Below are 23,317 nucleotides of genomic sequence, written 5' to 3' on the forward strand. Positions count from 1 at the left end.
AATTTTCTGTAACGCTAAGGCTATTCTAAACAAGTTTTTTGTTTTTATTGTGGAAGAGGTCTAGGAGGTAGTATGAGGTCAGACCATATCCCCTTGTCAGTTCAAGTAGTCCACAGCCTGGTCTCCCCAGCCTGTCTCTTTCTCACACCCTGCTGGATTCACCTTCCTCAAATTTATCTTCGGTTCTTGTACCCAAAACTGTGTCAAACACTGGGTAATACGCGAGTCTCTTCTAACTCTAACCAACCTCCTTTAACGGCTTCCTCAGCCCCCTCCCTAAACTCCAGTGGAAACCATGTCCATCCACCTCCATGCCAGCCATCTGCCAGGGCTTCCAACCACGGCTGCTCTGCCTTCTTACATCCGAATCCTTCTCCTTCGAGGTCCTCCTGAAATCCCATTCTGTTGGTTAAGACCATCTACATCCTCATCCCTGCCAGCCCAAGGATTTCTGTCCTTCCCAAACCTGCAGTGCTCTTCTGTTCAATGCACACTACCTTCCTGAACAAGGCACCAACCCCCCACCATTCACTTGTTTTATGCTCTTGGGCAAACCCACTATCCCCTGCTACAGAAAGGTATAGAGGGGAGGGAAAGAATGAACTTCACAGGTGGGTATTCATCTTGGAATGTTAAGTGCTTTGCATAGAAGAACTGACGTTCCCTGAGCACCTCGGTGGCACAGTCACTTTATGTGGGACAAGCGAATTTTTTTATTTTTTATTGGGAAACCAATGTAACAAACCTAGACTTGTTGAAAATGAAATCAGTAACTAAGACTTTGCAGGCCCCATCCCCAGCCAGCACCAAGGCCTCTGCCTGGCCTGACCCCAGTTCCTCAAGCCACCAAAAGGACAACCATGTTGAGAAGCTGAGGGCAACCTCAGGGCTAGTTTCCCACACTGCAACCCCCTCAACCCCACCCTCCATTGACACACATACCCTGGATCTACAGTCTGGGTCTAGGCCCACGGAGGGTACAGTGAGGTTCCCAGGGTGGCAGGGAATCACGGCCACACCCCAACCTGCTCAAATCCCAAGTTAGCAAAGGAAGACAGAAAAACGACTGGCGTGCCTACCCACTCCCCCCTCCCCAGCCACCCCAGACAACAGCCTCACATCCCTGATCAGTAACACTGTGATTCTGAGGTGCCAATGGGGCTCCCAGTGGCTTCACCAGACCCTGGGTGATTACTGCAAAGGGCTTAGAGCCCAGGGGAGGGGACAGGCATTGCCCCACCACCTGCTCAGTATTAGCCAGCTAAGCTCCTGCCCTAAACTTGTGCCTGGGGTGCCTGTAGCCCCTTTCCCCTCCAGACATCCATGGCTCGGAACCAGTCCTCCTGCTAGAGAGAAATCAGTTCCAGGAGGCCCTTTCTCCCCCAGCCCGGGAGGAAGGATGGCCTGTGAGCTGGCTACACCAGCTTCTTCGCTTCAAAGAAGCTCTTGAGGTGTCGCATCTGCCACACGCCGATGGCTACGAGGATGAGGGTCTGCAGAATGGACCACCACAGCACCCGCTGGTTGGTGCTCTCGCTGGTCTGCCGGAAACGCTCCTCTCGCCACTGTGGGAGGGGAGAGCGGAAGAGGAGCTTAAGTTTGCTGGGCACCACCTGGCGCCACTCTAACTGCTGGGTTCCCTTTGCAGAGGATGCCCCAGAATCAAGGAGCTATGCCCAGGTTCCAATCAAGTGTCTGCAAAGAGCCAGAGACCCCATCTGGGGACTGTATTCATCCTCCCCAGCCAGATGACCTCCAGGAACCCACTCATTTAAGTCTGTTTGCTTGGGGGTGCCTGGCTGGCTCAGCTGGTAGAGCATGCAACTCTTGGGGTTGAAGCTCCACACTGGGCATGCAGCCTACTTCAAACCAACCAACCAACCTCTGTCTGCTCATGTGTCAGGTACAGCCCTCCCCTGGTCCTCTCCTGGAGCCAGTGGGGGGGGGGGGGGGGGAGGTGAAGTGCCAGTAGTATCACCCCGTCAGACAGAGCTGCCCTATAGCACTCAGGAGTGCACGTGCTCTAAGCTCTCTGCCCAGGTCTTCCCCAACTGCTCCTCGAGGATTGTGGGCACAAGTTGCAAACTGGTGGCCCAGTGGCTGGATGTGTTTCGCCAATAGTTAAAACCTGGTAAAAATTCACATCAAAACACTTGGATCTCTAGCTTCTCTTAAAAGCCAGGGCTAGCGTATCTATCTGCAAGGCTACCCTGGGTTGACAATTAACCGAGGCCACTGAGGATTAGACACACAACAGTCCTTATGGTCACAGATTCATTCATAGTACCGCCTGGCTCCTGGACACAAATGAGTTTGAAACAGCTGGTCCTGGAAGCACCTGGAGCCATGGAAATAACACCCAAGGTATTAATATCAATTCCCGCTCTGTCACTGTGTACATGTAACTGGGATTTAGAGCAATGATGGCCTCTCAAGAGCCTGTCTCCTTGGTTACACACTGGAGTTAGTGATCCCCACCCCACCTTTTAGACTTGCAAAGCGGCACAGTTAAGTCCCTTGGCTTTCATAATGAATCTGACACACATGCCACTCCTGGCTGAGCCAGGGAAAGGCTTCTGGGAAGAAGCCCACCCAGGAGCTCCCGGCCCAACCACATACCCGTTGGTAGTTCTGCTCTTTCTGGATCTGCTCCACTTGCTCCACCAGCTGTCTCACTCGTAGCTGCAGCTCACTCAACTTGTCTTTGGCGGCAATTTCTGCGTAGTCGTTGGCGTGTTCACCCACCTGGATGTCCAGGTGAACTCTCTGGGGACAGACAAGGGAGAGAAAAAGAAATCGGGCAGCCCTGCTCCATCTTCCTGCCAGGCACTGACAGCTGGTCCCCCTACCTTCCTTCATTTGTGCATTTCGTCCAGTGCTGAGGCCTCCACAGTGTCCAGCCCTATGGGGCTCTAGGCAAACAGGCATGAATAAACTTGGCTGACACTTGGACCAAGGCACATACAAGAAGTTCAGGGACTGTGCCCAGATGTTCAGCGGAAACCCAAAATTATTAGGAGACACAAAATCTGACACACTCATCTCACATCCAAAGCACCGCCAGTCTCCAGGCCCCACCAGGGTTTAGAGGTTGAAAGCTACGAGCCCCACGTGGGTCCACTCACCAGCATGCCTCCAGCAAAAAGGGAGAACTTGGTGGAATTGGAGTGAAGACAGATCTGGTGTTCGCCGGGGGTATGGGAGGTGAAAGTGAACCTGCCTTCAGAGCCATATTGCCGGGCCAGGATCACCTGGAGACAAAAGCCTTCAGTGAGTGTTATAGAAAGGATGGGGCTGGAAGGAAAGAAGTCTTAAGGCTCTCTGAGCCTCAAAAGTTAGCCGACAGAGACATAGGCACCCCACACACTAAAAGCTCCAAAGCTGCTCAGCGGTAGTTGCCAAAGCTTGTCTGAGAACTTCTGGGGGCAGGGGTGAAGAATCTAAAATGAAGGTGACGTGGGCCTGCGGTTGGAAAGGGCTCTTTATTCAGAGCTCCTGCCATTTCAACTCTTTTTTGTGTGTGGTTCTTTTTTTTTTTTAATGAAAAGTGACAACCAATGATTTTTTTTCTTTTGCTTTCCTTTAATATCCTTATCGGGCGAAACTAACAGTTGCTTCTTCGTTTTGGAAAGCACTCTGTCCTGTGAAACCTTAAAGTCTGGATGCCAAAGCGTTAGAGTTGACAAAATTCTTTGACTGCCAGCACCACAATTAAGGCACCGACCACACCTGTAAGATAGGTGAGTTTCCATTTCACAGACCAGGAAACCGGCTCAGGGAAGCTCAGTGACTTGGCAGAGTCACGCAGCAGTCGGTAAGAGGTTGAGAGGAGCCGCTAGCACTGCAGCAGCCCAAGCTTGGCCTAGAGCGCAAAGCCGGGCGCGATCTTCTCACAACACCCAACTGTCTTCAGCAGTTCAGCAGATGCGGCAACTAGGAGGGGAAGTACCAGCACCTGCCTGGTCTGGCGCCTAAGCGCAGGGCGGAGGGCTCCGTGGGCTTTGGGGTCGGCTCACCTTGTCCTCTGGGTCCTTCACCTCCACGAACATGCCGAGCCCGGGGGTGGCCGGCTGGTACTCCTCCCGCTGCTTGTCATACAGCTGCGTCCGGTAGTTTCCTGGAGGGAAGTGGGGTGAGTCCAGGTCAGATGAGCGCGAGGTGGGGCGGAGTCGGCCCACGCCAGCACGCGGCGAGACCGGCTGCTCCCCTTTCTGGAAAAGGTGACTCTCCCGCAGCCCCCGCCCCAAGACCAAGGTCTTGTTCCAAACTCTCCCCCTCCGCCCGCACCTATAACCATGGTCTCGTCCGGGATCTCCTCAATAAAGCACTTCTTTTCGGTCTCCCCGATGTGGAAGTAAAGCGCGCCTCCGCGGGCCACAAAACACAGAAGCAGCACGAGGGCGCGAATCACCCTTCCCAGTCCCCCTCCGGGCCGGGGCCCGACGACCCTCACGCCCTGCTCCGCAGCCATCTTGCTCCACCTGCCGGCGCAGTCGCAGCCCGCGGCGCCACGTAGCCCTGCCGCCGCTGCGGGGCCTGCCGGGACAGCGAGTTCGACTGGCTGGACTACAAGTCCCGAGATACCCCGCGGCCGCGGCGAGGCAGTACGCGATTGGGGAGCAGCTTACGCCTGCTTCCGAATTACCGCCCAAGAATTGAAACCTTTTTTTTTTTGTTAATCGCCCTGGCGGCGGGGCGACTACTAGTGTTTATAAAATTTTTACAGATGCTCCAAGTAACGCAGTTTGGTTGCGGTCGCAGTGAATAACGAGCAGATACAGGATTGAAACCGAGGATCCCTGACTTTCCTCGGGATTGCATCCGACACTCTGGGCTTTCTTCTATTTTTAAAAACTGAACTTTAAAAAGTGACACAAACAGTGCACCAACTTATCTTGGAAAAAAAAAATTAAAGTACAAAAACAACAACAACAAAAAGCTGAGGTCTCATTTTACCACGTCTTTGCCACCTGAAACCCATCCATTGGTAAATCTGGTCTACCCTGGTCTGTATGGTCCCCGGTCTCCCCTCCCCCCCTCCTCCACTCCCCGCCCCCCGCACTCTCATCAGTACCGGACATCATCCACGCGAGTGTTGCTGCCGGAGCACTGCCCTGATGACTTCTCTCCGAAGGTGGTTCGGTGTCCCAGGGGCCCGCTAGTAAAGGAGTATTGGGGTCTTGGGCCAGGGTCGCCCCGTTTTGGAGGTCTCTGCGCGCAGTGTGAAATGAACAGAGGTCTGAGTCTGCCCTTCGTGTCCTTCCTGGATTTGATCCATAGTCTAGTGTATTGTGGCAGCAGTTTATGACTGTGTGCATCGTCAAGATTTCATAGAAGTTGGAGGTTTTCTCTCTACTTCGGCTTCTCTTTGTTATTTCGTTTGGCCCTGTGGAGGGAAGTTTAATGGCAATCTGTTGACATTTCCCCCTCATTGTAAGTCTTGATCTCCTTTTTTTTTTTTTTCAACGTTTTTTATTTATTTTTGGGACAGAGAGAGACAGAGCATGAACAGGGGAGGGGCAGAGAGAGAGGGAGACACAGAATCGGAAACAGGCTCCAGGCTCTGAGCCATCAGCCCAGAGCCTGACACGGGGCTCGAACTCACAGACCGCGAGATCGTGACCTGGCTGAAGTCGGACGCTTAACCGACTGCGCCACCCAGGCGCCCCAAAATTGCCCTTTCAAACTTCATGCCAATTACAGTCTCACCAGCAGTGTGTCTGTCCTAATGCTTATTTTCCACACTCTGGTCTAATGTTCTCAACCTTTTTTTTTTTTTTTTTTTTTTTAAATGTTTATTTATTTTTGAGAGAGAGAGAGAGAGATCATGAACAGGAGAGGGGCAGAGAGAGAAAGGGAGAGAGAATCCCAAAGAGGCTCCACACTGTCAGCCTCCAACGCAGGGCTCCAACCCACCAATTTATTAGGTCATGACCCGAGCCCAAATCAAGTATCAGACGCTAAGCTGACTGAGCCAGCCAGGTGCCCCTGGTTGTGTTTTTCTTAATGCTATTATAACTACATGCTATTAGTGTTGATGTAACCATCACACAGAATTAACAAATGATTACAGAATTGATAAACAATAACATTTTATAATAAGTTTCTAGTATTTGTAAAATTAAACTTTTTATGTTGAGATAACTATAGATTCACATGCAGTTGCAAGAAACAATGCAGAAAGATCCAGTGTACCAATTACCCAGTTTCCCCCATTGTAATATCTTGCCCAAGTATAATGCAATATCACAAACAAGACATTGACATTGATAGTCAAGACACAGAACATTTCCATCACCATAGGGATCCCTCATGTTGTGTGTTAAAGCCACACTCACTTCCCTATTCTTTCATCCTTTCCTTTTTTTTTTTTTTTTTTTAATGTTTATTTGTTTTTGAGAGAGGATGTGTGAGAGTGGGGTAGGGGCAGAGAGAGAGAGAGGGAGACAGAGGATCTGAAGTAGGTTCCTCACTAACAGCAGAGGGCCCTATGTGGGGCTTGAAACCACAAGGCATGAGATCATGACCTGAGCCAAAATCAGGAGTTGGACGCTCAACCAACAGAGCCACCCAGGTGCGCTCCTTGTTTTTTTAAATTTTTTTAATTTTTAAAATTTTTAGTTTTGGGAGAGAGAGAGAGTGTGCGTGGAGGAGTAGAGAGGGAGACAGAGGATCCAGAGCAAGCTTTGCATTGACAGCAGAGAGCCTGATGTGGGGCTCAAACTCAAGAACTGTGAGATCATGACCTGAGCTGAAGTCAGCCACTTAACCAACTGAACCATCCAGGCACCTCTTTTTCACCATCTCCTTAACTTCAGACAACTGATCTGTGTTCATTTCTATAATTTTGTCATTTCAAGAATGTATAAATGGAATCATACAGTATATAACCTTTTACGATTGGCTTTTTTCACTTAGTTAATTCTCTGGAGATTTAAGCAGTTTATTGCTTGTATCAACAATTATAGCAAAAAAAGTAACTACTACATACGATGTGTATACATATAATTTGTTTGATATCAGTCACAGAAAAGGGTGAGAACAGAGCTAGCTGTTAAAAGGAGCAGAGAGTTTTTGGGTGTTACTGAAGGTAAACTGGTATAAATTCAAATTGGAATGTTTTAACTTTTAGGATATTAAATGTAACCCCCATGGTAACCACAAAGAAAATAGCTGTAAAATATACACAGAAGAATGTGGGAAAGGAATTTACATGTTTAACTACTAATTTAGAGGAATTTAGGGACCCCTGGGTGGCTCAGTCGGTTAAGCAGCCAACTTCAGCTCAGGCCATGATCTCGCCGTCAGTGGGTTCGAGCCCCGCATCGGGCTTTGTGCTGACAGTTCAGAGCCTGGAGCCTGCTTCAGATTCTGTGTGTCTTTCTCTCCCTCTCTCTCTGCCCCTCCCCTGCTCATGCTCTCAAAAATAAATAAACATTTAAAAAATAAAAGCTTTATAGTTTTATACTTTATATTTAAATCTATATTCTATTTTGAGTTCATTTTTTTAATAAAGTGTGAGGTATAAGTCAAGTCTTGTGTGTGTGTGTGTGTGTGTGTGTGTGTGTGTGTGTGTGTGTCAAAGGATGGCAAATAACTTAGCATCACTTGTTGAAAAGGCTATCTTCAAGGGGTGCCTGGGTGGCTAAGTCCAACTTCGGCTCCGCTCATGATCTCATGGTTTGTGAATTATAGCCCCTCATCAGGCTCTGCGCTGACAGCTCAGAGCCTGGAGCCTGCTTCAGATTCTGTGTCTCCCTCTCTCTCTGCCCCTACCCAACTCACGCTCTGTCTCTGCTCTCAAAAATAAATGACCATTAAAAAAAAATAATAGAAAAGGCTATTTTCAAGAGAATGAGAAGCCAAGCCATAAATTGGGAGAAAATCTCTGTAAAGGATGTATATCAGAAATAATTGCTACCCAAAATATACAAAGAACAGACAAAAAACAACAAAATATACAAAGAACCCTTAAAACTCCACAGTAAGAAATGAATAACCCAATGAAGAAATGAGCAAGAGATCTGAACAGACTGTTCAGCAAAGAAGATCATACATGGCAAAAAAAGCATATGAAAACCTGGTTATGATCATATGTCATTAGGGAAATGCAAATTGAAACAATGAGATACCACCAGGGACCTATTAGAATGATAAAAATCCAAACACTGACAACCAACACCAAATGCTGGTAAGGTTATGGTGCAACAGGGACTCTTATTCATTGCTGGTGAGAATGCAAAATGTTACAGCCATTTTGGATGATAGTTTGATAGTTTCTTATAAGACTAAACATACTCTTAGCATGTAATCCAGCAATAGGGCTCCTTGGTATTTACCCAAATAAATTGAAAAGTTATGTCCACACAAAATCTTGCATAAAGATATTTGTAGCAGCTTTATTTATACTTGCCCAAACTTGAAAGCAACCAAGATGTCCTTCAGTAAGTGAGTGTACAAATAAACTGTGGTACATACAGATAATGGAATATTATTTAGTGCCAAAAAGAAATGGGCTATCAAGCCATGAAAAGACATGGAGAAACCTTACATGCATATTGCTAAGTGAAAGAAGCCAATCCAAAAAACGTTGTTACTGTATGATTCCAACCATGCAACATTCTAGAAAAGGCAAAAGATCAGTGGTTGCCAGGAAGGGAGGAGGAGGGATGAATAGGCAGAATGCAGAGTATTCTTAGGGCAATGAAACTATTCTATATGACATTATAATGGTAGATACATGTCCAAAACCATAGAATGTAAAACACCAAGATGGACTCCCAATGTAAACTAAGGACTTTGGGTGAAAATAATGTGTCAATGTAGGTTCATTGATTGTAACAAATGTACTACTTTGGTGCAGGATATATTCTAAAAGTTTTTATTTATTTTGAGAGGGGGGAGGGAGAGAGAGAGAGAGAGAGAGAGAGAGAGAGAGAGAGAGTGAGCGCAAGCAGGGGAGGGTCAGAGAGAGAGAGGGAGAGAGAATCCCGAGAAGGATCCACACTGTCAGCACAGAGCCCAATGCAGGGCTTCATCCCACAAATTGTGGGATCGTGACCTGAGTCAAAATCAAGAGTTGGATGATTAACCAACTGAGCCACACCAGTGTCCCTATAGTTTTGATTTTTTGACTAAGGCATACAATGTCTTGAAATCAGGTAGACTGATTTCTGCCACTTTATTCTTCTTCACGAATGTTTTAGTTATGCTAGTTCCTTTGCCTCTCCATGTAAATTTTAGAATAATCTTGTCTATGTTAAAAAAAAAAAAACAACTCCTGGGGCGCCTGGGTGGCTCAGTCAGTTGAGTGTCCGACTTCAGCTCAGGTCATGATCTTGTGGTCTGTGGGTTCAAGCTCTGTCAGCACAGAGCTGGAGCATGCTTCAGATTCTGTCTCCCTCTCTCTCTCTGTCCCTCCCCTGCTCATGCTCTGTCTTTCTCTCTGTCAAAAATAAATTGAAAAAATTAAAATAAAACAAAACTCCTGGTGGGACTTTGACATGAATTGTGTTAAACTTGGGTAATAGTTTGGAAAGAATTGCCATATTTACTATGTTGAGTGTTCTGATCTATGAACACAGTATGTCTCTGCATTTATTTGGTCTTCTTTGACTTTTTCTTCATCAGAATTTTGTAATTTTCAGCAAACAGATTTTATGCGTATTTTGTTAAGATTCACGTGAGTAATTCATTTTCTATGAACTGACTGTAAATCATATTGTTTTTAATTTTGGTTTCCTTATATTTATTGTTAGTATGTAGACATGTGATTGATTTGTACATGTTGCTCTTATGTTATACAAACTTGCTGAATTCATTTATTAGTTCTAGGAAATCTATGGATTTCTTAGACTTTTCTAAATATATAATCATGTCATCTACAAATAGGGACAGTTTTATTTCTTCCTTTCCCATCCGCATGCCTTTTTTTTTCTTAGCCTTCTTACAGTTACTAGATCTTCTGATACAATGTTAAATAAGAGTGGTGAGAGGGATACCTGGGTGGCTCAGTCGGTTAAGAATCTGACTCTTGATTTCGGCTCAGGTCATGATCTCACAGTTCGTGGGATCGAGCCCCACATCAGGCTCTGAGCTGACAATATGGAGCCTACTTGGGATTCTCTCTGTCCCTCTCCCCTCTCTCAAAATACATAAAATAAAATTTTAAAAAGTTTTTTTATTATGAATTATATCAAATCTACCAGTGTTTGAGTGGAAATTAAGTCTTTATGTAGTTTTATATGCTGTAATATGTCTTCAAATAAATCTCTCCTATTAAAAAAAACCCATCAAATTCTGAGGTCTTGGGTGAACCACAGATGGGGCAAGTAGATGTGGCACCGCAGTGTCTTCTTTTAATCTGGCAAATGGCACCCAGGTTCAGTGGTCTTGGCAGCAATTGTGGAACGAGCTTTTTGTCAAGTGGGAGGATCGCAGACTGGTGGGTTCACTGCTCTTATGTTCCTAGCCTCGTCATCGATCAGAAATAGGCTGTTCTATTTTTAACAAAACACTTTTACTCCTTGGGCAGTCATATTCCCCCTTCTTAATGTCTGGATTCCGGGCTTTGAAATCTCACTGGTGCACTATCTCCTTACATGTATTTTGATGCAAGCATTTTCCACTTTTTACTCTTTGGGGGATTTCTGTGAGTAGTCTGATCAATGGACCACTTCCACGCAAGACTGGTTACTCATATAGTGGGGTGTGGGGGCTGCCACTGGTCCATCCATGTTTGTTACAGGTCTGCAATGATTTAAGTACAGAAATTGAGTTTTTAGAACCTTTTATAGAAGTTTAACATTGATGTGATATCCAAGCACATGATTAGTTTCATTTTTAATTGTATTTTATAAGAGTATTGGCTTATGAGGGATTGCACATTTTATTGGAAACAAAACAAAGCCAATACTTTACTCCAGGTGGTGGTAGTGTTGGTTCAGAGAACAATCAGGACCAAGGACAGCACCCCTGTCTCCCAAACCGGAGTCCTCGCTTTTCTGCCTTTGCTCCCAGCTGTAGCTACATTCCCTGGTAGACAACTAGTTCCCAAATCAACAGATGCTTTTCAGCTCTTGTTTATTTGGCCTTTATAAAGCGTGACTGTTATTAATATCTGAATCTGTCATTTTTGTTTAATAGTCATTCCAAATGAGGAAGTAAGAAACACTCTCCTAGGATTGTCAACGAGCCACACCATTAACATGAGGGGACAATTCCGGTAACTAAAATATATTATCAGTCTTAAAACACTGTATTGTAATTGCTCCTTTTCTTTTAGTGGGCTCTTAGATGGCAGATGGCAGGTCTAATTCATTTTCATGTCCAACATGTGTCATAACACCTGGACCAGAGTTCGTGTCAGCAAATGCCTGCCACTTATCAACTGGGTGATCTTGGGCAAGTTTTTACTCAACTTTGCAGCTGTTTCCCTCTCTAGCTATTAAACTGGAATAGCATTAGAGTCTGCCTAACAATATTTAAAAGATTAGTTCACTTAGTGAACTTAAAAAGTGCTTACAGGGACACTGGGGTGGCTTAGTCAGTTGAGCGTCCGACTTCGGCTCAGGTCATGATCTCACGGTTCGTGAAGTTTGAACCCCACATCGGGCTCACTGTTGTAAGCCTGTCAGTGCACAGCCTGTTTCTGATCCTCTGTCCCCCTTTCGCTGCCCCTTACCCCCTTGTGCTCTCTCAAAAATAAATAAAACATAAAAGGAATCAATTAAAAAGTGATTATAATAGTGCCGGGCATTAAAGAACAAAAAAGATGATCATCAGGGTGCCTGGCTAGCTCCAGTTGGGAGAGCATGTGACTTTTGATCTCAGGGTTGTGAGTTCTAGCCCCATGTTGGGTGTAGACATTACTTAAATAAATAAAACCTTATTTAAAGGGGCACCTAGATGGCTCAGTTGGTTAAGTGTCTGACTTAATTTCTCTCAGGTCACGATCTCACAGTCATGAGATCAAGCCCCATGTTGGGCTCTATGCTGGGTGTGAAGCCTGCTTAAGATTCTCTGTCTCTCTTTCTCCCTCCCCTGCTCAAACGTGCTCTCTCTCTCTCTCAAAACAACTTATTTTTAAAAAAAATTTCTTTTGGGGTGCCTGGGTAGCTCAGTCGGTTGAGTGTCAGACTTTGGCTCAGGTCATGATCTCATGGTTCATGGGTTCCAGCCCCGTGTCGGGCTCTGTACTGACAGCTCAGGGCCTGGAGCCTGCTTTGAATTCTGTGCCTCCCTTTCTCTCTCTGCTCCTCCCCTGCTCACACTCTGTCTCTCTCTCAAAAATAAATAAAGATTAAAAAAATTTTTTTAAATTTCTTTTAATGTCTATTTACTTTTGAGAGAGAGAGAGAGAGAGCGAGCAAGCTGAAGAGAGGCAGAAAGAGAGGGAGACAAAGAATCCGAAGCAGGCTCCAGACTCTGAGCTGACAGCACAAAGCATGATGCGGCGCTTGAACTCATGAACCACGAGACCATGACCTGAGCCGAAGTCAAACACTTAACCTATTGAGACACCCAGGTGCCCCTCTCAAAAAAAAAAAAAAAAAAAAAACTTATTAAAAAAAAAATTGGGGCGCCTGGGTGGCGCAGTCGGTTAAGCGTCCGACTTCAGCCAGGTCACGATCTCGCGGTCCGTGAGTTCCAGCCCCGCGTCAGGCTCTGGGCTGATGGCTCGGAGCCTGGAGCCTGTTTCCGATTCTGTGTCTCCCTCTCTCTCTGCCCCTCCCCCGTTCATGCTCTGTCTCTCTCTGTCCCAAAAATAAATAAACGTTGAAAAAAAATTAAAAAAAAAAATCATCATCACCACCACCACCACCACCACCACCACCACCACCACCACACATTGCAGAATAAACTAATGAGCATCTCTTAGCACCACAGGCACTAGGTGGTGGAAGACTTCATCCCACTACCTGGGTTGAACTATATCTTTCTACTGACATGTTTGGGTCTACACTATTCTCACAGGGCATTGTGGGCTTTGGAATTCTCTAGATTTGTTTTTTCTCCGCTCCCATTTTGTCATGTTGGCTCCACTCTCCCACCCCTTTCGGTTGTGTACTGCTATCCTTTTCCAGTGGCTTTCCTGCTATCTTCTCTCCCCTCCAGGCTCACCCACAACCTCTTCCTGGTTCCTAGTGCAGACGGAAGTACACTGGATGAAGGGCTCCCCTATTATGTGGGCCTGGCACCTCCTGTGCCCTTAGATTCGGCCCAATTACCTTCACCCTCAAAGTTCCTGTAACTTTTCTTCCCCTAGTTCCTTAACTGGCCTACTGGCTGCTAGGCAATCCTAGGCCCCCCTGCCTAAATTGTTCTTGTCTCTCGCTGCTCAGGGAGATCTTAATCATCCTTCAAGGCTTGAGTCAAATCTACCGCTTCCACGAAAGCCGCGACATTTCCCTCTCCCCTTCCTGAATTGCTGCTTCAGCCTCTAAACCCCACAGGGCTTCTCTTCTCATTCCATGTCACCATGTCACCCCCTCTCTCCTAATCAATCCTAAACTCTTCTAGGTAGAAGCCCAGGTCATAAACGTCCCGTTATCCCCATCCTTTCAGCACACATCTGGGGTGGCTGCGCCGCATGTTGCAGAGGGCAACCCCCCGCCCCTGAAGCTGTTACCCCAATCGGCAAGATGGGCTAACAGCAGCTACGCCTCCCCGGGTTTCTGCGTGGATTAAGAGATGCCCGGTGGCGGAAAGCGCTCCAGAGCGTTCCTCCAGGTTGTTGGGGGCGGGGGTCTCGCTTGGCCCCTCAGCAGCGTGGGTCGGCGGGAACGCGCCGGGGGCGGGGCCACGCGAGGGCTCCCGGGAGTTGTAGTCCGTGCGCGAGTTTGCAGTCTCCGCAGGCTCCGCGCGGAGACCGGAGGACTCGCCTGGGAAGGTGGCGGGGGCCTGCGGGGCGCGAGGAGCTGGGCCCCGGGCTGGCCCCGGGCGGGGATGGGGCACAGCGCGGGCAACCGGTATGGCCCTGCCGCTGCTGCTGGGGCAGCTGCTGGCGCTGATGGGCCCCGGGGACGCGTTCTACCTCGAGGTCCGCGAGCTGGAGGAGAAGTGCTTCATCCAGGAGATCCCCGATGGTACCGTGGTCATAGGTGCGCGTCTCGGCCAGTCCTGGCCTTGCCCTCCCTGCACCTAGAGTCCTGAGAGGGGAGGGAAATGGGTGGCACCAGCTCAGGCCCATATCTTCCCTCCCCTGCCGGGGGTAGGGCTCAGAGGGATGGGTGGACAGCAGTCTGGCCAAGGCATCCTTTCTCTTGCCTGTGACGGGGATGGGGGCCCTAGGAGGCTAGTCTGAACCAGACTGGAATGATGGCAGAGAAGTGGGGCTGGAGAAGGGAGGAGAGGCCGAGGGCCGTGGTCGGTCTCCTCAGACTCAAGATCTTCCTGTTCCTCCCCTGACCACTGGGACTCCATCATGGGTATGGATGGGATTGCACCTCCGTTGCCTCTCCATTAGGTAACTACAAGACGGAGCTATACGACCCTGCTATGGAAAAGTACCAGCCCTCCCCCCAGTGGATCAATTTATTTGTGTTTGTGAAGGACCCGGAGAACAAGGTGAGGCAGGCCTTTACTCCTTGCAGCCTTCCACCGGGCCCCCACCCCCAGGCCCCCAGAGTCAATGTGTAGCCTTCTCTAGTCCTTCATTTCTCACAGAAGGATCTGTCTTCTCACAGGCAGGATAGCTTAAGGAGGGCCATGCTCTTTGCAAACTGTACTCTGTATTGGCAATGCTGGGATCTGAGAATTTCTGGCCAAACTGATGTCCTTTCTTTCACACTGTCCCCTCTGGCCTGTGGGGGTGTAGACCTGGGATACCCGTACAATTCTCCTGGAAGCAGGTGTATGGCTAACATCTCTGTGCTCACTGGAGGCTGCTTCCTCTAGAACCTTCTGGCCCGTCAGTACGGCCCTCAGGGCAGCTTCACCTTCACCTCCCAGTCTCCAGGAGAGCACCAGATCTGCCTCCACCTTGAGTCTATCCGGTTCGCCCTCTTCTATGACGGCAAGCTGGTGAGTGTGGCAGGTGGGAGGTCCACCGTCCCCAGGGGCTCAATTTCTCTGCCTCTAGAGTGAGAAGGGTGCAGTGGGTGGTGCCTGTTGAGTAGGGCTGGGACTTTACATGAAGTAAGCACATGGGGAACAGATCTTGAGGATAAAAGGAGACCTTGGGAGGGAGTTACCGTGACTTAAAATCCTCTCTCGGCTCCCTGCCCCATCCCTAGGATACAGACTGAGTTTCACCATGTGAAATTCAGAGCTGTTCTGCTGATTGCTTCAGGCCTCTCCATTGTCATCTCCCAATACAGGACTTTTAGTAAACTGCCTCAGAGTCTTACCTCTGTTTCCTTTGCACATGTTGTCCCTATCCTTGGTGTTTTGAATATACAACTCCACACAAGCCGAGTCCCGATCTGGTGTTTGGACGCCCAGAGCAAGGCCAGTCAACAAGTTGGTGTGTGAGGAACAGGGTCAGGCCCAGGCTGGGATGCAGAAGCTAGATTTCCAGCAGGTCCATGGAGCTAAGCTCCCTGACTCCCACCCTTGGTTCCCCCGTTCCAGGCGATTCACTTGGATATGCAGTTGGGTGAACGCAGCAACGATTACGCGGAGTTTGCGGCCAAGGACAAGCTGACCCAGCTGCATCTGCGTGTCCAGCAGCTTGTGGAGCAGGTGGAGTTGATCCAGAAGGAGCAGGAATACCAGAGGGTGAGGGGCTGGGTTGGGCTGGCACAGCTGGGACGGGGGGGATGTGTCACCTCCTGGGAAGGGAAGCTTCCCGCTCTTCCCCAGAGTGGGTGGGGGTGCAATTCAGTTCCGGACGCGTATCTACTCCCTTCTCCCCTCCCACAGTGGCGAGAGGAGCGCTTCCGGCAGACCAGCGAGAGCACCAACCAGCGGGTGCTGTGGTGGTCCATTCTGCAGACCTTCATCCTCGTGGCCACAGGTGTCTGGCAGATGCAGCACCTCAAGAGTTTCTTTAAAGCCAAGAAGCTGGTGTAGGTGGGCCCTAGAAACCCAGCCCCAACTCATTCCCCTTCTGTTCACTGATGGGAAGTGGCCTGGCTTGGTCTATTTCCTGGTTCCCAACCCCCCAACCCTGCAGGGCTTCCTTGCTTACTGGCAGGGGGACAGAGGACTTCTTTGAACTGGTTTCTCAGCCAGCACTTGGGAAAGGATGGGTTTCCCACTAAACACTTGGTCGGGGAGCTGAAGGATTCTGTGTGGCTCTGTGCTGCTGAGGAGGGTGACGGTGCCCCCATCCCCAGGCTAAACCAGATGGATGAACTATCCCAAGATGGAGAATTAAGAGTGAATTATAAACTGCAGACTCTCTGACCTAAGCATTTATTGCCTCCTACTCTGCAATTCATTCCGGTGTTTTGTTTCTAACCAGATATTGACAGGTGTGCGAGGCCCCACATGTACTGGTGGGGGCTGATCCCAAAATGGATGGGATCATCAAATGGATGGATCCCAAAATGGAAGCTTGTACTCCAAAAGCCTTAGCGACTTGTGGAGTCCTTTCCAGAAAAGTCCAATTTGGGTCCATCTTATGGGTAACCTGAGCGCTTGTGCGGATCCTCTGTCTCTTTCTGGGGTTGGGTCAACTTCATGTGCTATTCTAGCCACTTGGACTGCTGGGTTCTTCCAGGAGGTCAGGTGGGCACCTCTGTCTTCCTACTATTTTCTGCCAATCTGTGTCTCTCTTTGTGATGTCACTGGTTGATTTTTTTCAGGAGATTCTTTTTCTCTTTTCTTTCCTTCTTCCCCCTCCTTCCCTCCTTCCTTTCTTTGTTCCTTTTTCTTTCTTCCTCTTTCTTCCCTCCTTACTTCCTCTTTCCCTCCCTCTCTCTTCCTTCCTTTCTTTTTCTTAAACAAGATTGGAAGTAATTGTTTCCATTATGTTCAGCATTCCTGTGACTCAGCCTTCACATGCGCACACAAGTATAGATAACCAGGCATCTATGTACCCACTGCATCTGCCTGATCTAGCCCACGTTTTACCAAGCCCTCTGCTGGTTGCTCTGTTGGAATATAGTCAGCGCTCATATGAATCTGATGTTTTCTGTCATAAGGAAGCTCACTCATCAATAAAATCAAGTCCAAATCATCAAGGCCAAGGGAGACTCCCCATTAGGAGGGGGAAGTTGTGACAAACCCTGCTCTTGGCGCCTGGGACAGACACAACCTCCCCTAAGATACTCTTGAGGGACGCTGCAAGCCTTGGAGATGTTGCTCATTTGTGGGTGTGGTCATGACTGGCCTCTGGAAAGTATGAATGGACTGGACTGAAGGCTGAGGGAAACCACTAGAGAGTAACCAGAGTATGTGATCATAGGGTCCATTACCCTTACTTGAAGCTGGTGCATATGTGTGTGTGTGGGGAGGGGGGGTGCTCTGCTGTCTGCCACAGGAGAAGCAGAGTGATCCAGAAAGGCACACTCTTGCACACGGAGCCTCTGGTCTGACACCAAATGAGGCAGGGCTTGAACAACAGCTAAGGGTGATGCATGCTTCTGAGGAGAAGGCTGTGCACTAAGATTGACATGATTGGAACTCTAGCCTAGTCTAGATGGTCAGGAAATGCTGCTTTTTAGAATTGCATTTATGATTAGGAGTTAGCTGGAAGAAGTGTGTTCTGGCCAGAGGGAATAGCACCTACAGAAGCCCTAAGGCAAAAAAGAATATGGCAATTTGGGGAAACTGAAAGGCCACTATATCATAATCCCGACTCTAAGAGAGACCACAGGACAGATATGGTGTTTGCTGGGGGTATGGGAGGTGAAAGTGAACCTGCCTTCAGCCATACTGCCCCACCAACATGACCTAGAGAGAAGGGGCTTCAGCGAGTGTTACAAGGAGGATGGGGCTGGAAGGAAACAGGGCTTAAGGATCTCACTGCCTACAAAGTTAGCAAACAGAGCCTTAGGCACTCCACAACACTAAAAGGAAGGTCCAGAGATGCTCAGCAGCAGTTGCCGAAAACTTATCTGACAGGGAGCCTCGGTGGCTCAGGTGATTGAGCAGAGGATTCTTGATTTCTGCTCAGCTCATAATCCCAGGGTCATGGGATCGAGCCCTGCCACAGGCTCCACGTTGAGCATGGAGCCTGCTTAAGATTCTCTCTCTGTGCTCCTCTCCCCCTCTCTTGCAGGGACACACTCTCTCTCTTTAAAAAAAAAAAAAAAAAAGCTTATCTAGCAAGGGAGAAGAGTCTGAGAAGAGGCTGAGATGTGACTGCTTCTGGGAAGGGCTTTCCTTCATTCAGAGCTCCTGCTCTTTCAACTCTTTTGGGGTGACTCCATTGTTAAATGAAAGGGGACAACTAAAGATTTGTTTTCCTTTGTTTTAATATCCTTATCTGGCGAAACTAACAGTTGCTTCTTCGTTTTGGAAAGCACTCTGTCCTGTGAAACCTTAAAGTCTGGATGCCACAGCGTTAGAGTTGACAAAATTCTTTGACTGCCAGCACCACAATTAAGGCACCGACCACACCTGTAAGATAGGCGAGTTTCCATTTCACAGACCAGGAAACCGGCTCAGGGAAGCTCAGTGACTTGGCAGAGTCACGCAGCAGTCGGTAAGAGGTTGAGAGGAGCCGCTAGCACTGCAGCAGCCCAAGCTTGGCCTAGAGCGCAAAGCCGGGCGCGATCTTCTCACAACACCCAACTGTCTTCAGCAGTTCAGCAGATGCGGCAACTAGGAGGGGAAGTACCAGCACCTGCCTGGTCTGGCGCCTAAGCGCAGGGCGGAGGGCTCCGTGGGCTTTGGGGTCGGCTCACCTTGTCCTCTGGGTCCTTCACTTCCACGAACATGCCGAGCCCGGGGGTGGCCGGCTGGTACTCCTCCGCTGCTTGTCATACAGCTGCGTCCGGTAGTTTCCTGGAGGTCAGATGAGCGCGAGGTGGCATGGACTCGGCCCACGCCAGCACGCGGCGAGACCGGCTGCTCCCGGCTCTGGAAGAGCTGACTCTCCCCACCCCAAGGTCTTGTTCCACACTCTCCCCCTCCGCCCGCACCTATAATTATAGTCTCGTCCGGAATCTCTTCAATAAAGCTCTTTGTGGTCTCCCCGATATGGAAGTCAAGCCCGCCTTCACTGGGCGCAAAACACCCTTCCCACTTGCACTTGGCATCCACCCTACTCTAGTCTCCGCAGCCGCAGCAGGCGGCGCGTGGTAACCTTGACGCCGCCGCGGGACATGCCGGGATAGCGAGTTCGACCAGCTGGACTACAAGTCCCGAGATGTCCCGCGGCCTCGGCCGGGCATTACCAGAATAGGGAGCTGCTACTGCCTGGAGTCGAATTGGCGTTCCTGAATTGAAACCTTTGCGTGGATCTTCTTGGTGATCCGGCAAGTGGTAGCGATTCTCAGCTTTTTACAGATGCTGCAAGTATCTGCAGTATGTTTGTGGTCGCAGTGAATCATGAGCTCATACAGGATTGAAACCGAGGATCCCTGACTTTCCTCGGCATTGCAAGAGTGCACGAATTTATCTTTGAAAAAAAAAAAAAATTAAAAAGAGGGGGGCACCTGGGTGGTTCAGTCCTTTAAGCATCCGACTCTTGATCTCGGCTCAGGTCATGATCTCACGGTTTGTGGATTTGAGCCCCATGTCAGGCTTTATGCTGACAGCGCAGAGCCTGCTTGGGATTCCCTCTCTCCCTCGCCTGCTTGTTCTCTCTCTGTCTCTCTCTCAAAATAAATAAACCTAAAACAAAACAAAACAAACAAAGCCTGGGAGACTCTCTTTACCATTTCCTTGCCTCCCAAACCCATCCACTCCTAAATCTCATCTACTCTGGTCTGTATGGCTCCAGGAACCCCCCCCCCCCCCCCCCTTCCCAACCAGGTAAAGGAGTATTAATGGGGGTCTTGGGGCAGAGTCACCCCGTTTTGGAGAGCTCTGTGCTCAGTGTGAGATCAGCAGAGGTCTGAATACCCTGGTTTTACTGTCCTTCCTGGATTTTATACAAATTCTACCGTATTTTGGCAGGTCTTGGAGTTAGCAGTTTATAATTGTGCCATGTCAAGGTTTTACAGAAATCATAGGTGTTCTCTCTAATTTACATCCTCTTTGGTGTTTTGTTTGGCCCTAAGAAGAAAATTTTATGAGAATGTGTTATTTCCCCCTCATTGGAAGTCTTTACCTCATTTTTCTTCTTTCTTTCTTTCTTTCTTTCTTTCTTTCTTTCTTTCTTTCTTAATGCTTATTTATTTATTTTGGAGGGAGGGAGGGACAGAGAGAGAGAGAGGGAGAGAGAGAATCACAGGCAGGATCCCCATTGTCACTGCAGAGCCCGATATGGGGCTGCATCTCAGGAACTGTGAGTTCATGACTTGAGCTGAAATCAAGAGTTAGATGCTTAAGTGACTGAGCTACCCAGAGGCCCCACCATTTTTCTTAACAGTAACAATATAACATAATCGTGGTTCATACAGTACCTTATTTTTTTAACCATTCCTCTGATGAAGTGGTTAAATTTTCTTCCCCCCTAATTATTTGCTCTTTTGTATTGCTGAAATAAAAATTCATGTTCATTTTCTAAAAAAGCATTACTGTAGGACATAGTTTTTTGATAAGAGATCACAAAATTGTCCTTTCAAACTTTGTGCCAATTTACAGTCTCACCAACAGTGTGTCCTGGTGCTTATTCTCCACTCTCTGGTCAAACATTTTCAAGCTTTTTAATCTTTGCAAAATCAGTGGATGAAAAGTTGTATTTCCCTTTATTTACCACTTATTTCCTTTCCTTCCCACCCTTTTAATTTTTTTCTTTTTTGTTTATTTATTTATTTTTGAGAGAGAGCACACACAGATGGGCAGAGAGACAGAGAGAGGGAGACATAGAATCTGAAGCAGACTCCAGGCTCTAAGCTGTCAGCACAGAGCCTGACGCGGTGCACCAACCCATGAACCATGATATCATGACCTGAGCCGAAGTTGGCTGCTTAGCCAACTGAGCCACCTCGGCTCCCTCCCGTCCTTTTAATTTTTGTTTCCTCAGATACTGAGTATGTCTTATTGGTCATTTGATTTCTTCTGTGAATTGCTGATTGTGTTTTTCTTGGTGTCATTACAACTACATGCTATTAGTGTTGATGTAACCATCATTCAGAATTAACAAATGATTGCAGAGTTAATAAATGATAATATTTTATAAGAGCTTATAGTACTTGTAAAATTAAACTTTTTATGTTGAGATAATTATAGATTCACAAGAAACAACACAGTGGCAAGAAACAACACAGAGAGATCCAGTGTACCAATTACCCAGTTCCCCCATTGTAAATCTTGCCCAAGTATAATGCAATATCACAAACAAGACATCGACATTGATACAGTCAAGACACAGAATATTTCCATAACCACAGGAATATAATATTGACCTATTGTAGCCTACCTTCCTACTCCTTTACCCCATCTTTAACCCCAGACAACAACGAGTCTATGTTCTACATTTCTATGATTTTGTCATTTCAAGAATGTTCTATAAATGGAATCATACAGTATGCAACCTTTTGAGATTGGTCTTTTCCACTAAGCATAACTCTCTTGAGATTTATTCAGTTTATTGCATGTTTCAACAGCTTCTTTTTATAGGAAAAGTAACCATTACACACAATGAATAAAGTTATAATTCTGTGATATCCACAACGGATAGGTAAGAACAGAGCTGTCACAAGAGCAGAGTTTTTGTGTGTTACTGAAGGTAAACTGGTATAAATTCAAATCCGAGTGAGATAACTTTAGGATGTTAAATGTCATCTCGGTGGTAATCACAAAGAAAATAGCCATAGGAAATACACAAAAGGAATTGAGAAAGGAATTTAAATGATTCACTACTAAAAAATTAACTAAATGCAAAGAAGACAGTAAATGTAGAAAGTGGGGGACAGAAAAAGCTATAAGGCAAATAGAAAACAAAATAGCAAACAGCAGAAAGAAGTCCCTCCTTATCAGCATTTACTTTAAATTGTTTTGAGAGGCTGGGGGAGGGCAGAGGGAGAGGGAGTGAGAGAATCTCAAGCAGGCTCCACGCTCAGTGCAGAGCCCAATGCAGGGCTCGATCTCACAGCCATGAGATCATGACTTGAGCTAAAATCAAGAGTTGGACGCTTAGCTGACTGAGCTACCCAGGCATCCCCGTATCAGTAATTACTCAAAAATTTCTTTAACGTTTATTTATTTTTGAGAGACGGAAATAGAGTGCCAGCGGGGGAGGGGCAGAGGGAGAGGGAGACACAGAATCCGAAGAAGGCTCCAGGCTCCAAGCTGTCAGCACAGAGCTGGATGGGCTCGAACCCACAAACTGTGACATTGTGACCTGAGCCAAAGTCGGATGCTTAACCGACTGGCTACCCAGGCACCCCTCAGTAATTATTTTAAATGTAGATGCATTAGGGGCATCTGGATGGCTCAGTCAGTTGAGCTTCCGACTTCAGCTCAGGTCATGGTCTCGCAGTTCATGAGTTTGAGCCCTGCATAGAGCTCTGTGCTAACAAACAGCTCAGAGCCTGGAGCATGCTTTGGATTCTGTGTGTGTCTCTCTCCCCCCCTCCCCTGCTCATGATCTGCCTCTCTCTGTCTCTCAAAAATAAATAAATGTTAAAAAAAAGTTAAATGTAGGTGCATTAAATTCTATAATCAAAAGACAAAGGTTGGGGAAATGGATAAAATCATGACCCAACTATATGCTGTCTATAAGACACTCACTTTAGACCCAGAGACAAAAATAGTTTTGAAAGTGCAAGAATAGAAAAAGCTATTCCACATAAACAGTTACCAGAATAGAGCAGGGAGACTATACTAGTATCAGACAAAATAGACTTTAAATCAAAAAGGTTACAAGGTATGGTAATGGTACAAAAAGAGCTACATAGATTTATGCAACAGGATAGAGTCCATAAATAAACCCACATTTATATGGTCAACTAATCAACAAAGGAAGCAAGAATATATAATGGAGAAAATAAATCTCTTCAATAAATGGTGTTGGGAAAACTGGCAGCTATATGCAAAAAAAAAAAAAAAAAAAGTGAACCACTTTCTTACACCATACACAAAATAAACCCCAAAGGAATTAAAGGCCTAAATATAAGATCTAAAATCATAAATCTTCATGGGAAAAGATATTTGCAAATGACATATCGGACAAAGGGCTAGTATCCAAAATCTATAAAGAGCTCACCAAACTCCACACCTGAAAAACAAATAACCCAGTGAAGAAATGGGCAGAAAACATGAATAGACACTTCTCTAAAGAAGACATCCGGATGGCCAACAGGCACATGAAAAG

General features: G+C 47.2%; 3 protein-coding genes across 4 annotated transcripts; 1 reads left to right on the forward strand and 2 right to left on the reverse strand.

Moving 5' to 3' along the window:
- Window positions 1–693: 693 nt before the first annotated feature.
- LOC121010543 (transmembrane emp24 domain-containing protein 9) lies at window positions 694–4,501 on the reverse strand. Its single transcript, XM_040444252.1, has 5 exons — window positions 4,288–4,501; window positions 4,017–4,117; window positions 3,126–3,251; window positions 2,620–2,766; window positions 694–1,565 (listed from the first exon to the last, which is right to left on the reverse strand). Exons 1-5 carry the CDS (start codon window positions 4,469–4,471, stop codon window positions 1,416–1,418), a joined length of 708 nt encoding a protein of 235 aa, XP_040300186.1. The 5' UTR covers window positions 4,472–4,501; the 3' UTR covers window positions 694–1,415.
- A 451-nt stretch (window positions 4,502–4,952) lies between these two features.
- On the reverse strand, window positions 4,953–19,219 carry LOC121010836 (uncharacterized). Its single transcript, XM_040444719.1, has 3 exons — window positions 19,199–19,219; window positions 18,798–19,161; window positions 4,953–5,386 (listed from the first exon to the last, which is right to left on the reverse strand). The coding sequence occupies exons 1-3, from the start codon at window positions 19,217–19,219 to the stop codon at window positions 4,953–4,955; spliced, it is 819 nt and encodes a 272-aa protein (XP_040300653.1).
- Window positions 13,864–16,360, forward strand: LOC121010544 (transmembrane emp24 domain-containing protein 9-like). Of its 2 annotated transcripts, none has more exons than XM_040444254.1 (5): window positions 13,864–14,102; window positions 14,468–14,568; window positions 14,899–15,024; window positions 15,574–15,684; window positions 15,865–16,360. In XM_040444254.1, exons 1-5 carry the CDS (start codon window positions 13,973–13,975, stop codon window positions 16,012–16,014), a joined length of 618 nt encoding a protein of 205 aa, XP_040300188.1. In that variant the 5' UTR covers window positions 13,864–13,972; the 3' UTR covers window positions 16,015–16,360. The 2 variants fall into 2 exon arrangements, with proteins under 2 accessions (XP_040300188.1, XP_040300187.1); XM_040444253.1 differs by having other exon boundaries at window positions 13,866–14,102; window positions 15,574–15,720.
- Window positions 19,220–23,317: the final 4,098 nt, after the last annotated feature.

This window comes from Herpailurus yagouaroundi, unplaced genomic scaffold (assembly GCF_014898765.1).
Source record: "Herpailurus yagouaroundi ecotype Mexico unplaced genomic scaffold, PumYag 192, whole genome shotgun sequence".
NCBI lineage: Eukaryota > Metazoa > Chordata > Mammalia > Carnivora > Felidae > Herpailurus > Herpailurus yagouaroundi.